Source organism: Mirounga angustirostris, unplaced genomic scaffold (genome assembly GCF_029215605.1).
Source record: "Mirounga angustirostris isolate CCGP_5_RB_7025 unplaced genomic scaffold, mMirAng1.0.hap1 SCAF_1, whole genome shotgun sequence".
Classification (NCBI taxonomy): domain Eukaryota; kingdom Metazoa; phylum Chordata; class Mammalia; order Carnivora; family Phocidae; genus Mirounga; species Mirounga angustirostris.
Window position 1 is genome coordinate 200,867,146 of NW_026991709.1, and position 13,025 is coordinate 200,880,170.

Here is a 13,025-nt window from a genome sequence, read left to right on the forward strand (position 1 = left end):
CTGCCCCCATTGCTCTTCCTCCCAGAAGTATTTGTCTGCAAAGGAGTGGAGGCCCTGGAGAGTCCCCCTCTCCTTCCCTTCCTTTCTTCCAGTCTCTGGGCAAATGTCCTGTCTCCTCCTCCGGGAAGCCCTCCGGGACCACGCAAGCCTACTGCCCCGATACTGCTCACCGCTTTGCTTTGCCTTAGTTGCCTCCCTCCTGTCTCAGTCTTTTATATGGACTAAAACGAACCACATGAAACTGTCCCTTCTGTAGGTCAACAGTAGTTGAAACTGGGACCTTTTATCCCGGCCAGTTTAAGCATTTCCCTCCCGAAATGTCAGTTCCCGGAAGGGCCGGGGATGTGTGCGTGTGGCTCACGACGAAGCCCAGCACCCAGTAGGCACCCAGGAAACGAGGGTTAGGTGGCTGGGAGAACCTGACGGCTCCCAAGAGCCGCGCAGCAACACCCCGGCCCGGCCGTGGCGCCGGAGAATCCCGGGCGCCGCCCCGCAGTCCCGGGCGCAGTCCCGGGCGCAGTCCCGGGCGCCTCCCCGGCCGCGGCGGCCGGGCGGGGTGGGGCTCGCCGTCATCCATTTACCAGTCTCGCCCCTCCGGCGGGCGCGCGTTAATGAGATTAGCAATTAAAAAGCGAGCGAGCAGGCGCGGCCGAGGCGCGAGGCCACCCGCAGGCCGAGCGGGCAGGGACGCGCCGGGCAGCCGCGCTCCGAAGCAGCCCCGCGCGGCGCCCGAGGGGAGCCGGCGCCCAGCTCGCGGCCATGGAGAAGGCGCGGCCGCTGTGGGCCAACCCGCTGCAGTTCGTCTTCGCCTGCATCTCGTACGCCGTGGGCCTGGGCAACGTGTGGCGCTTCCCCTACCTGTGCCAAATGTACGGCGGAGGTGAGTGCGGTCCGCGCGGGGGCACCTGCCCGGGTGCCCCGACTCCGGGCCGGCAAACTGAGGCTCGCCGCGAGCGAGGGGCATGGGGGCGCAGAGCCCGCCGTCTCGGACCCAGCACCTCCCGGTCCGCTGCCGAGCTGTTATCCAAACCCGCCCCCCGACCCCCGCGCCCTCTGCACCCCCCCACCCCACCCCACCCCAGCCTAGGGGCCGCTGAGTCCCCTCCGCACCCCTGCTCTTGTGAGCCGAAGGAGGCTCTGGACGTCTTCCCCCTGGGGCAAGGGTCTGACTTCTAGTGAGTAAAGCTGACATTTACGTGTAAAAAGTGAGCAGGAAATGGTTTTGTTCAACAGAAACTCCCGCTACAGTTTTCAAATCCGAAACATATTCCCAGCAGTTCGTTTTGAAACCGGTTAAAAGGATCTTGAGCCAGTTCTTTACATGTTTTATTAGAACGTTGGTTTGGATTTGGAGTCACAGATAGCAGGAAAGGCAAATCATTCTATTCCTGTTTGGGGGGTTTTTGTTTTGGTTTTACAAATGTTTCCCCTAAAGCATCAGGGCACACTCACTAGATAGACCCACCCACGCCCATCGCATTCCCTTAACGTGGCCGGGTGCTGGGGACACCTTCGTGACATGCGAGAGAGCCTCTGTGCAGGCCAGCCTGTCGTTTTGGAAGGCGGTGTGGCAAGAGGGATTGAAGTCTCAGCATGAAACAGAGTTTTCCTCCTTGGTTGCATTTCTAGAATTCTACTGAAAGGAAATTATCAGAGGTCTGACCGAGGGTGGCGATGGAAGGACGGTCTCAATCTTTTAATAAGAGGAAAACGTTAGAAACTTCCTGAGCCCTCAACGAACGGGGTTGGGTCAATAAGTTATGGAACATCCGTGCAGTGGGGCTCTTTGCAGCTGCTAAGATGGAGTTTTCAGAAACTTTCATAGGAGTTTTCTCCTGTCATGTATTCAGTGGAGGGAGAGGAAGTTAGATTCAAAACTGTATAAAAGGGATGGTCTCAGTTACGTTTAAAAATATGCCAAGAAAAGAGAATGAGAAAAAAATACACCAAAATGTTAACAATAGTTATATCTCAGGGTGATTTTTCTTTGCCTTGGATCATGTGGGGGGGGGGAATGTCTTCTATAATCAGGAATGTTTTTTCACCATAAAGAACAATAAAAGATGTTAGACCAAAGTATTAAGATTTAACCCATTTAAGGACCAAGACCTAAAGTACTGCTCCCCCTTCCCCTCCCCCCACCCGCTCAAAAAAAAACACAACTTGACAAAAGGTTATTTCTCTGATTCCTTCTTTTATTTGAAGGGCATTAATACAGCATAATGATGGGAAGGGCATGTGTTGCCATGTGTTGTAACAGCTTCATAACTGACTTTTGAAAGAATTGTTTGTCAGGATGAGATTTCCAGGTCATTCTGTGCTCAGCACCCCTACCCACAATACCTTTGTCCCGGCTGCGTGTTTTCCAGCTATCGGGCCAGGTGAGCCTCGCTGTCACATGACTGTTAATTCCTTGTTTCTAACAAAACACGATCCCCTGAATAGACTGCCGGTGACATGGGTCAGTTGGAGTAGTTCTGAAATAGAATATATGTAAGGAGTTGCTAGGGGAACAGCAGGACCTTCAGGACCCAGAAAAGACAAGAAGAAATCCTGTGTCCGGTACGGAGTATACTCGGGCTGGCTGGCTGGCTGGCTGGGTGGAGAGAGACGGATGATGGCTCACGGGTGGGCAGACACCGAGGAGAGGCTGGATTGGTGGCTGGCTGGGTCTGGGGTGGGCAGATATAAGCGGGGCGGGTGGCACCCTCTTAAGCATAAGTGTCTACAAAATAAAGATCCATTGGCTTATCCTGGCCCAGTAAGGGCTTTATCGCCCGACACCTGCTCTTCTTTCCACCCCATTTCCCGCCACTCATCTTCCAGCCCCACCAAATGTTCTGGACTGTTCTGGACAGTTCCCTGTCAGCGAATGCCTACTGTCTGCCTCCACACTTTGCACGAGCTATTTCCTCTACCTGGGAAGCTGTCCATAGCCTGGAGCCCTCCTTTCTCTGCCCCCCCCCCCCCCCACCCAGCCCCACTGGTGGAGCCAGAGAAGCACCAAAGAATATTTGTTGGATGGCTGAGCAGGCTCTGTTGGGAAAAGCGCGGGGTACGTGAGGTAGGGATGCTGGTGGTTTTCCCCAAGCCTTTCCCTGTCCAGGGGTGGTCTATGTGGCCGGAAACCCAGGCCGTTTGCAGACCTATTCTTTACCTAAAGCTAAAGGGTAAACCAACCACATCATGAAAGAAAGGCTCCAGAGGAGTGTTCAACCTCCTTCTAAACAGCGCTGTGACCCACCGCCTCCAGACAACAAAGAGCTTGTTTATAAACTACCGAGCCAAGCTGTGCCAAAATACTTCCCAGAATAAAGCGGATTAGGGGTCCGTGCTCCTTTCCACGGGGCTGGGCCTGTGACTGGGGAGGCCTGTGTCCTTCCTGCTGTCCAGGCCAGGCCCAGCCCAAGGAATGTTAATTCTGAAGATTACGTTTCGGGTACCAGCCACGTCTGTACAGCACGCCGGCGCTAGAGGAAAAAGAAAAGCCTGCCCAAAACCTCTTCTGGGACAAGGCAGCAGGTCTCGGCGACCGTGTCAGCGTCTAAGGCGGTGTTGTTCTGGAAGAAATTCGGGATGCAAACGCGTTGTTCGCCCGTGTAGAAAAGAAAGGCACCAGCAACTGCTTTCTATACCAATGTGCTCGAGTTATGGAAGAGACACGGACCGATGGGAATAGTTGCCTGGCTGGTGGCAACGTGGTGCTTTTCCTCCTAAGTTTTCTCGCTATTATTGTGACCTGTGAAGGGGAGGAAGTCGGAGGACACCTGCCTGCATTGGTTCGATGACACTCGGACTGGATGTCCCATTTCCCCTCGAAGCCCCCTCTGCTCCTCTCTGGCGCTTAGAGCATCGCGCCTCCAACCGTAGCCTTCCTTCCCGGGGAGCCTGATAAACGGCAGGTCTCTGCCCCCCCCCCCCCCCCCCCCCGCCCCCAGAGATTCTGACTCAGACACCTGCCGTGAGGCAGGGGCAGGATCTGCCTTTCTAGCAAGGTCCTAAGTGGTGCTGATGCTGCTGGTCCTCGGAGCACACCTTAGACCGAGGTCAGGGTTGTTCTCAGGCCGCCCCCCAGGCCACCCGCTGCGGGGAGCCAGGTAGCAGGGTGCTGGGAAAACGTTGAGCAGCCGGCTTTTGGTGGCAGAAGTAAGACCTGATTTGTAGCATCCGATGATTATCGCCGTGTAAATACTCCCACCATGGCCAATTTCACACTGTAAGGTCCTGGGACATGTCCCAACGTGAGGTCCCGGGACGCGGGGCTGGCAGAGATGTGCACAGCCGGCTCTCGTGAGCTGGTCTGAGCTGGCCCCGCACCCCCAGCCCTCCAAGCCAGTATCCGGCCTGGGACCGAGCTACAGCAGCTCAGCGCACGGATGGACAGGTGGGTGGCACCTGCTGCTGCTTGCTCTACAGCGTGCATGCGTGCGCGCGCGCGTGGTGCGTGCGTGCCCCTGCGTGGTGCGTGCGCGCGTGGTGCGTGCGCGCGTGAGTGTCCCTGCGTGGTGCGTGCGCGCGTGGTGCATGCGTGCCCCTGCGAGGTGCGTGCGCGCGTGGTGCGTGCGTGCCCCTGCGTGCGCGCGCGCAATGTGCTTCAGTGTTTCTACGGTTCCACTGGGCGGGACGGAAACCTGCGGTTCAGAGGTGGTAGTGCATCAAACCCGTGAAGTTTCCACGGTCAGCTCCGAATGGTAGGTGACAACATGGGCTCTGTGAGTCCCTCGAGAAGCCACGTCTGGTGCTGCTGCTGGGGCTTCTAGACTCAGTGCTGGGAAGCGGCGCGTCTGGGCTCCTAGCAGCAGGTCCTCGCCGTCCTCCTCCCAGCACCCCTGCAGTCGGTCCTGTCTGCCCCACTCAGAGATGGGGGACAAGTCCAGAGAAGAAAAGGGGGCTCCTGGAGGCGGAGCTGGGGCTCAGGCCGCTTCCGTGTGGGAGCCAGGCTCTGCCCAGACCCCCTGGTGTCAGGGTTTCCTGTTCTGATAAAGGCAAGACAGAAGCGACTGCTGCAGAGGCCTGGGCCTCCTCCCAGGATCGGACTTGCCCTGGCTCAGGGCCCTTCCCCACACGGTCTGCTGTGACACTCACCCACGGCTTCCCCTGCACACCGGAGGGCGGCTGGCCAAGCACCTGCTATCTGCCGTGTCCACCCAGGAGAAGCCCTTGTCGCTTGCAGGCCAGCCCTCTCTCTGCCCCTGCCCTTGCCCCAAATGTCTGGTGGCCCCCCCTCTGCCGGGGGGCACCCATGCTTCTCGCCCTCTCCAGGACACCTCCTCCTCCCTAAGTTAAAAGTGGCTCTAAAGCCATGTCTTACCGTGCACAGCACCGTGGACTCTAACGCGGCTCACCCCCGTCCCCCACAGTGGGGAGGAAAGGCCCCCAGCCAGGACCCTGCGTCCACCTGTCAGTGGGGAAGCCTCTACCCATCTGCACATTAGCATCCCCTGGGAGCTGGGCGACATGCTGATGTCTGGGTCCACCCCCAAATCCTGAGTTGGTCTCACGAGTGACCTGACCAGTAGGCATTTTAAAGCTCCCCAGGGGATCCTGCTGTGCACCGGGGCTGAGAACCACCATCTTAGATCCTTTCCCAAACAGGCAGGAGCATAGAAAATTAAACCATCAACAATATAAACCTCTTAGGAGTTTAATTTCAGTCCTTCAACAAGCATGGATTGAGTATCTGCTGCCGGCCAGGGACAAAGATGGTCATCTCCCCTGAGGATGTGACACCATGGAAAGGTCCCTTCCGCATGGAGCAGCAAGAGCATCCTCAGAGGGCTCTTTGGGAGGCTTGACTGAAGTGACTCAAGAGGAAGGACTAACCGCCCGAGAGAACCCAGGAAGACTTCCGGCAGTGGTGGCATTCCATCTAGGCCTGGACAGATGAGTCTGAGCTCATCAGGTAGATTTAGGGACAAAATCATTCTGGGCAGAAGAAACCACATGTGAAAACGACACAGAAGGATGTGCATCTGAGGGGAATGGCTGGAAACTCTTACGTGGCCAGGACGTCTGGCGTGGGGGCAGGACCATGGCGGGAGGGCACGTAAGGAAGGGTCCAGCATGAATGCAAACCAAAGGGCCTTGACTAACAGGCTGGCAATATGGAAATTCACTGGGGCAGCGAAGCCAGGATTCCAGGAGGGGAAGCCGTGCCTTTAGGGCTTACAGAGCAGGGGGCAAGACAGACGCCAGGACCACGTTCACCAGGGTGGCTGCTGAAATGATGCTGCTGCCGAGGGGCTGGGCCAGGAGCAGGGGGCGCCTGTGGCCAAGGCGTCAGGTAGGGTAAGTGGGACTTTCATTTTTCTTACTTGTGTCTCTGTTCTTTGTTTCCAAAAGTTGACCGGAGTTGACTCCAAATAATAAACTTTTGGGGGAAAGCCAAGATGCGAGGAGGTGAATGAGGAGGAGGCAGGCGGTGGGATGGGGTGCTGCAGAGAATAGGACAGCGCTCCTCAAAGTGTGGTCCCTGGACCAGCAGCTTCTGCATCACCTGGGAACTTGGGATCTGTGCCCCTTAAAGACACACACACACACACACCCCAAAAAGAAAAAAATGAGGGTAAAAAGTCCCTGTGTGGTTTTGTCAAGACAGAGGTGTGGAAATGGAAAGACAGCATGAGTTTGAAAGGCTGAGCAAACTTTCCCCTGAAAGTGGCCGCATCTGGTTGTTTGGTCTCTTTGTGGGCCTCAGAGGACAGAAATTTGCGGAGATAAACTTCATATAGAGAGGAATTTCTCTTGTAGGGAGCTTCCTGAGTGTAGCAAACAGATACGGTACTGGCTGCGATCGTTAGAAAAATAAGTAGCAACATGCTCTTAGAATGACGTATTTGTGTGTGTGTGTGTGTTGGGGGTCATAAATGTAATAATACATGCTCGTGGTAGAAAATTTGGAAAATAGAGAAATATATAAAGAAATAAAATACAAAATCACCCCAATCCCAGTACCCCAAAAAGTCATGACCGTTACTTTTTTTTTTTTAGCCTAAAACAACTAGAGGTATATTTTGTATGTAATTTCGTGTCTTGCTGATTTTACTTTCCCTGTGACAATCAACGATTGTTTCCAAAATCATTTAATATTCTTTGAAGCTGTGAACTTACACGGCTCTTGGAGATTCCATTTACAGGTAGAGCGTTAACTAATTTGCCCATTCTCCAGTGTGGTCTGGGACTTGATCTCACAAACCTTGTAGGCTATACGTCTAGGTCTTAAGTACATTCTCATCAGTTTTGCCTCGGACTAGTATGGCTCCCGGCATGCAGGGTGGAGACCCTTCCCCATATCCCCTGCTGATTACAAACGTCTCGAGCCAGCTGTTGACCCACTGGAGGGTGCACCAGAGCTCCTGCTGGGAAGTCAGTCCTTTTTGCAGATATTATTAGCCCACTTGTCCTTGTGAATGGCCTGCTGGGGCTGCCTGATGAGCTGGCTGACAGGTGAAACCCTCAGGGGTGGGCTTCCCTGGCGAGAGGGCCCAGGAGTCCCCCCTTGCTGGAAAAGGCTGCTCTGTGCCTCTCCTCCCCCTTTCTCACAATGGGTGAGGCAGGGTGCCTCTCCTCCCCTCTTTGTCACAATGTGACGCTCTGTCAGGTCAGCTGCAGACGGGGCTGAACGACCCGAGTGGTCTGCGGGGCGAATCCTGCAGGCGAGGACACTCAGAGCTGCACCTCTCCACCACTTTGGCTGGTAGCTCACAAAACTTTTTTTTTTTTTTGCTTACAAAACTTTTTAGAAAATGTTAATGTGGGACTAGTGAGCCCTTTCAGTGACATGGCCAGGGAAGCATCTGGTAGAATTTGTTGTTCCAGCTGCTGTGTCCACAGCCTTCTCTCCCGCTTGGTTCTTTCTAGAGTCACAGGAGATGCGTGGGCTTGCCGTCCGTACCTCACCCTGTGTCATTTCCGCTTTATTCTCTTCCCCTGAGCTACGGGGGTAATTTTTTTACTTTTGACTTACAGCCTCCATTGGCTTTAAATTCATCCGCCATATTTTTTTTTTTTTTTGTCTTCATAAAATCTTTTTTCTCTTTAAATTGTCCTTTCTTCCTCATTGCCTGATGCCGTTCCTTAAGCACAGTGTCCTCTTGACTCTTAGAGACCAGGTACTAGAAATTTGCTACAAATTTCTTCTGTTTGTCACAGCAAATTGATTTCGGAGGAAGGCATTTGCTCTAGATGCTTTAGAGGGGCCCTTGTGTCTTGAGCTGTGGTGTATTATCCTAGGGCCAAAGACTGCCTTCTGAGTGCTCATCCTTTTTGAGGGAGGTGCAGGCCAATGTAGAATTGCCTAAGGTCCGTATTACCTAATGCAGCCACAAAATAAAGCTAGAGTTCAAAGGAACCTTCTATGAAATTTTATGGTTTTAACATGATGGTTTTAGCAACCGTGACGAACTTTCCCAGACCTCTCTGTCATCTCTCTCTGGTAAGAGCTTCACAAATTGCCCACCCACATAGAACCACCATCAAAACCACTTACCATCAAGCGGCCATTCAGCAAACACTCACTGAGCAAGCACCCACTCCATATCGGGCCCTGTGGTAGGAACTGGAGATTCCGCTGTGGGCCTGGCAGACCCCATCTCCGCACTCGGGAGCTGTTTAGGGAAGTAGAGGTGGACAGAGCAGTAGACAGTGAGTAAGGGGCTGTGAGGAGGGATACCCCAAATTAGCTTTGGGTGATCTGGAGAGGTTCCTGGAGGAAGCCATGTGTGTGGAAGGTCCAGTGAGCCTGAAGGATTCTGTCCTGCATCCACCAAATATCCACTGTGCTCTGCTCTCTGCCCAGCTCTGTTCCGAGCAGACCAGCGGCGAGAGCATCCATGCTAAGGGGAGACAGACACCAAGTAGACAGCTAAAATTACAGCATCACTTTACAGGAGTAACTGCTTGGAAGGAAGGTCCAGCACGGTGAGAAGTTGGAGGGTCCCTCTAGCCTGGGGGCCGTGGTCACTAAGGCAGACCAGGAAGGCCCCTCTGAGGGGGGCAAGTTTGGCAGAGAAATGAGAGAAGGGAGAAAGCATTCCAGGCAGAGGGAACAGCAAGGGCAAGTGTGCAGACGCCGGACCAATGGGAAGGGCCACGGGGCTGCAGTGGCCAGAGGGAGGCCACCAGCCTGGAGAGGAAAAGGGAGCCCTGGGTCTCAGAGCCTCAGAGGCCACAGGAGGGAGAGTGGGTGTTATTCTAGGTGTGAGGAGACCCAAAGAGGCTTTGACCAGGTGTCGGGGGGATGGGGGAGGCAGAGAGGGACACAATCAGACGATCAGCTGTCGGGGGGCAGCTGTTGGGAGTGGACGGGCCCAGAAGACCAGCCCCGAGGCACTGTGGTGAACGCTGGGGAGGTGGCAGGGAGTAAGAGTTCCCCAGGCTCAGAGATGTCTTTACGTCCTCGGAATAGAAATGTCCTCTGTGACCGTAAACATCCCCCTGGCCCAGGGTCGTGCGGACGCACACAGGCCCGCGCCACCCACACTCCCTGACCTATCTTGGCAGCCCAGAGCACTCTAAAACTTAAGGACTTAGAAGGAATGATGGAATTAGAGGGTCACCCGTTGGCAACTAACACGACGATGGGTGTCCCCCGCCAAGAATCCCCCAGGGCTGCTAAATCTAGTGGACAGCGGTCTGATGGGAAACAGGAAGGCGACCTTGGCTCAAAATACCTCCCTGCAAAGTCACATCATTTCCAAGGGGCAAACCTGTAACTTTCCACAGAGAAACCTGGTCGATCCCCACACCCCTTTGACCAAGTCAGCCAAGTGAACCCGGCCAAGAACGGGTACAAATCTTTTGTACATTTTTTTAATGGGTTCTTCGTTTGCTCACTGTTGAGTTTTGAGCGTCCTTTATAAATTCTAGATACTGTCTTTGTCAGATACGGGTTTTGCAGATGTTTCTCCCAGTCTTTAGCTCACCTTTTTAATTTTCCTAACCATGTCTTTCACAGAAGACAATTTTAAAACAAAATCCGACTTACCGATACCTTCTTTCCTAGATAGTGCTTCTGATGTAAGCCAAGAAATCTTTGCCTAGCTTATGGTAAGAAAGTTTTTTCCCTGGGCTATCTTCTAGAAGTTTTATAGTTTTGAGCTGTGCTATAGGTCTGTGATCCATTTTGAGACATTTGGGGGGGGGGGTTCTAAAATGTGAGATGTGGGTTGACATTTTTTTCTGCACGTGGGTGTTCAGTTATTCTAACACCATTTGTTGAGAAAACAGTTGCAGAGCAGATTCACTGGGATCACGTGTTTGGATAGTTAGAGGATGGGAGGGGTGATAGAAATGTGTGATGGGCAGGCCCCAAGAGCCCCCATGCCCCCGCCTGGGCACCAGGCCTTGGATTGCCAGTTTTCCCATGGGCAGTGGGCCATCAGGCAGGCCCTGCCAAAGAGAAAATCCTGCCATGGACCTTGTCAGGCCCCATGTGGTTACTGTTTAACACCTTGGGTGAAAATGAGCTTTTCTTGTAACCACTGAGGGTTTGAATGTTGCTCCAAGCAGATGGTGCCCACACAACCTTGGTTGTTAGGTTTGTGGTGGGTGGGAGCCCCCAGCAGCCTGCCTCTTGGACTCCCTGCTCCAAGAAGAACCTGGAGAGATGCCAAAACATGTTTCTGCAGGGCAGGACAGGAGCCGGGCCTGGCAGAGGGCAAGTCGTCAGAGCAGAGTCCAGAAGTGAGAGGGGGAGCACTCGTCGTAGGCCCCAGTGTGAGCAGGGAGGACGGAGCCGGGAATGTGAGGCCTGGTGGTCCCGTGTGCACCGTCGGTGCATTTCTCTCGGTGATGGGACACAGCCCTGCTTGGGCTCTGCTCGGTCTTGACGCCAGCCATCATCCTCTTGGGATTTCTATCCCGAGGAAAGAACCAAACACGTGGGCCAGGCTTTGTCCCACTGCTCTGTTTAGGATGGCAGGAAACTGGCTACAGCTTAGCGGCCAAGGACGGATGAAATGAGTCTGGGTGCGTTTTCCTAGTGGAACTCCGGGCGGCTGCTGGAGGGGTGAGGCACACGTACGTGTTGTGGTCGGGAGAGGGTTTGTGAGATCCCGCCGGGGAAGAAAAGTGGGCTCTGGGGCCGCGGGTACGTACAGTGAAGGCATTGTTGTAAGTATTAGCTGTTCATGGAAGCATCTATATTTCATTCTTTACCTGAACACTTTTGGAACCAGTTCCTTCTGTAACCAGCCCCTCATCCCTGCAGCTGTAGTGTCAGGGTTTTATTTTAATCAGGAGTCCTGCCCTCTTCTCCTTCTGGACCCTTTCTCAGGTCCACTGCCAAGGAGCCAGGAGCTGGGGGAGAGATGAGCAGGGCTTCAAAGAAGGAGGGAAGGAGGGGCGGGGCTCACGGGAGAAGCAGCGGGACAGCGCTCTGCAGGGCAGGGGTGGGGGGCGCCCCTAGCAGGTGTCAGCAGTGGGGAGAGCTTCCATAGCTCCAGCCACACTCCCGAGCTCCCCACTATCATCACAAGCACTTGTCTGCAGATGGCTCCTCAGGAGCCAGCGGGCTTTTAATTTGTGTTAGTCATAGTACTCTTTATTAAAATAAAATTTTAGACTGAGGGCCACTGTATAAAACAGATACACATACAGTAGAGGTGTTCTGAAGAAGAAGCATTATAATTCAGCTATAATTTATTTTTTTAAAGATTATTTGAGAGAGAGAGTACTCATACACACAGAGGGAGAGGGAAAGGGGGAAGGTGGTGGCCTAGGCTCTGTCTGTTGGGGACCCCTTGTCTCCCCACACATACACACCAACCCTTGCCTATGCCATTGGTTGCTACAACAGAAGATGGATTAGGGTTCTGGCAGAGGAACTGGGGCAGCTGAGCCATCGAGGAAGGCACTCAAGGGGCTCGGGACAGTGGCAATTACCACCTGGGATGGAAGGATTTAAACATTTTAACTAGCAAGTCCGCATGTCATCCATGGATAGATGGATGAACAGATGGATGGATAAGTAGAAAGATGAAAAGATGGATGGATGGATGGGTGGATGGTGGATGGATGAGTGGATGGTTGGATGGATGGATGATGGATGGATAGATGGATGGTGGGTGGATAGGTGGTTGGATAGTGGATGGATGGGTAGATGAATAGATGGGTGGATGGTTGGATGGTGGATGGATAAGTGGATGGTGGATGGATGGATGATGGATGAATAGATGGTGGGTGGATAGGTGGTTGGATGGTGGATGGATGGGTAGATGGATGGTTGGATGGATGGATAGATGGATGGATGGGATGGTCAGATGGATGGATGATGGATAGATGGATGGTGGGTGGATAGGTGGTTGGATAGTGGATGGATGGGTAGATGAATAGATGGGTGGATAGTTGGATGGGTGGATGGATGGATGGAGTGGATGGATAGATGTGTGGATAGATGGATGGATGGATGGATGAATAGACGGATGGATGGATAGGTGGGTGGGTGGATGGATGGATGGGTGGATTGATGGACAAATGGAAGAACACAGATGGATGGATGACAGATGGGTGAGAGGAAAGAAAGAACAGTGGGTTGTGGAACAAGATGGAAGAGAGTGAAGGCAGATGGATGGAGGATGGATGGAAAGGTGGGAGGATGGGTGGGTGGAAAGGTAGAAGGATGAATGGATACGTGGCAAGACTGAAGGAAGGAAGGGAGGGTGGATGGAAGGACATGTGCATGGAGGTTATGTGGGCTCCAGAGTAATACCCGTCAGTGACGGCCTGCTCTTGGCTCTGGATGCCCGCAGGGAGCTTCCTGGTGCCCTACATCGTGATGCTGATGGTAGAGGGCATGCCTCTCCTGTACCTGGAGCTGGCAGTGGGGCAGCGCATGCGGCAGGGCAGCATCGGTGCCTGGAGGACCATCAGCCCCTACCTTGGTGGTGTTGGTAAGTGGGTCCTCTCTCGTCCTTGGCCACCTGGACCCCTGTCCGGGATGCAGCAGGGGCTGGGGGTGGGAGCCCACTGGCAGAGCAGCTGGGGCCAAGGAGCAAGCACAAGGCCTAAGAGAAAGCCCCTGGATG

The 13,025-nt window shown here is 53.9% G+C and overlaps 1 protein-coding gene across 1 annotated transcript in view; it reads left to right on the forward strand.

Annotated features, from left to right (window-relative positions):
* The first annotated feature begins 615 nt into the window (after window positions 1-615).
* SLC6A20 (solute carrier family 6 member 20) overlaps window positions 616-13,025 on the forward strand; it is a 30,756-nt gene continuing 18,346 nt past the window's right edge. Inside the window, exons 1-2 of the mRNA XM_045862591.2 lie at window positions 616-880; window positions 12,750-12,890. Coding sequence (XP_045718547.1) covers window positions 760-880; window positions 12,750-12,890 — 262 coding nt within the window. The 5' untranslated portion in view covers window positions 616-759. The remainder of the gene's footprint in view (window positions 881-12,749; window positions 12,891-13,025) is intronic.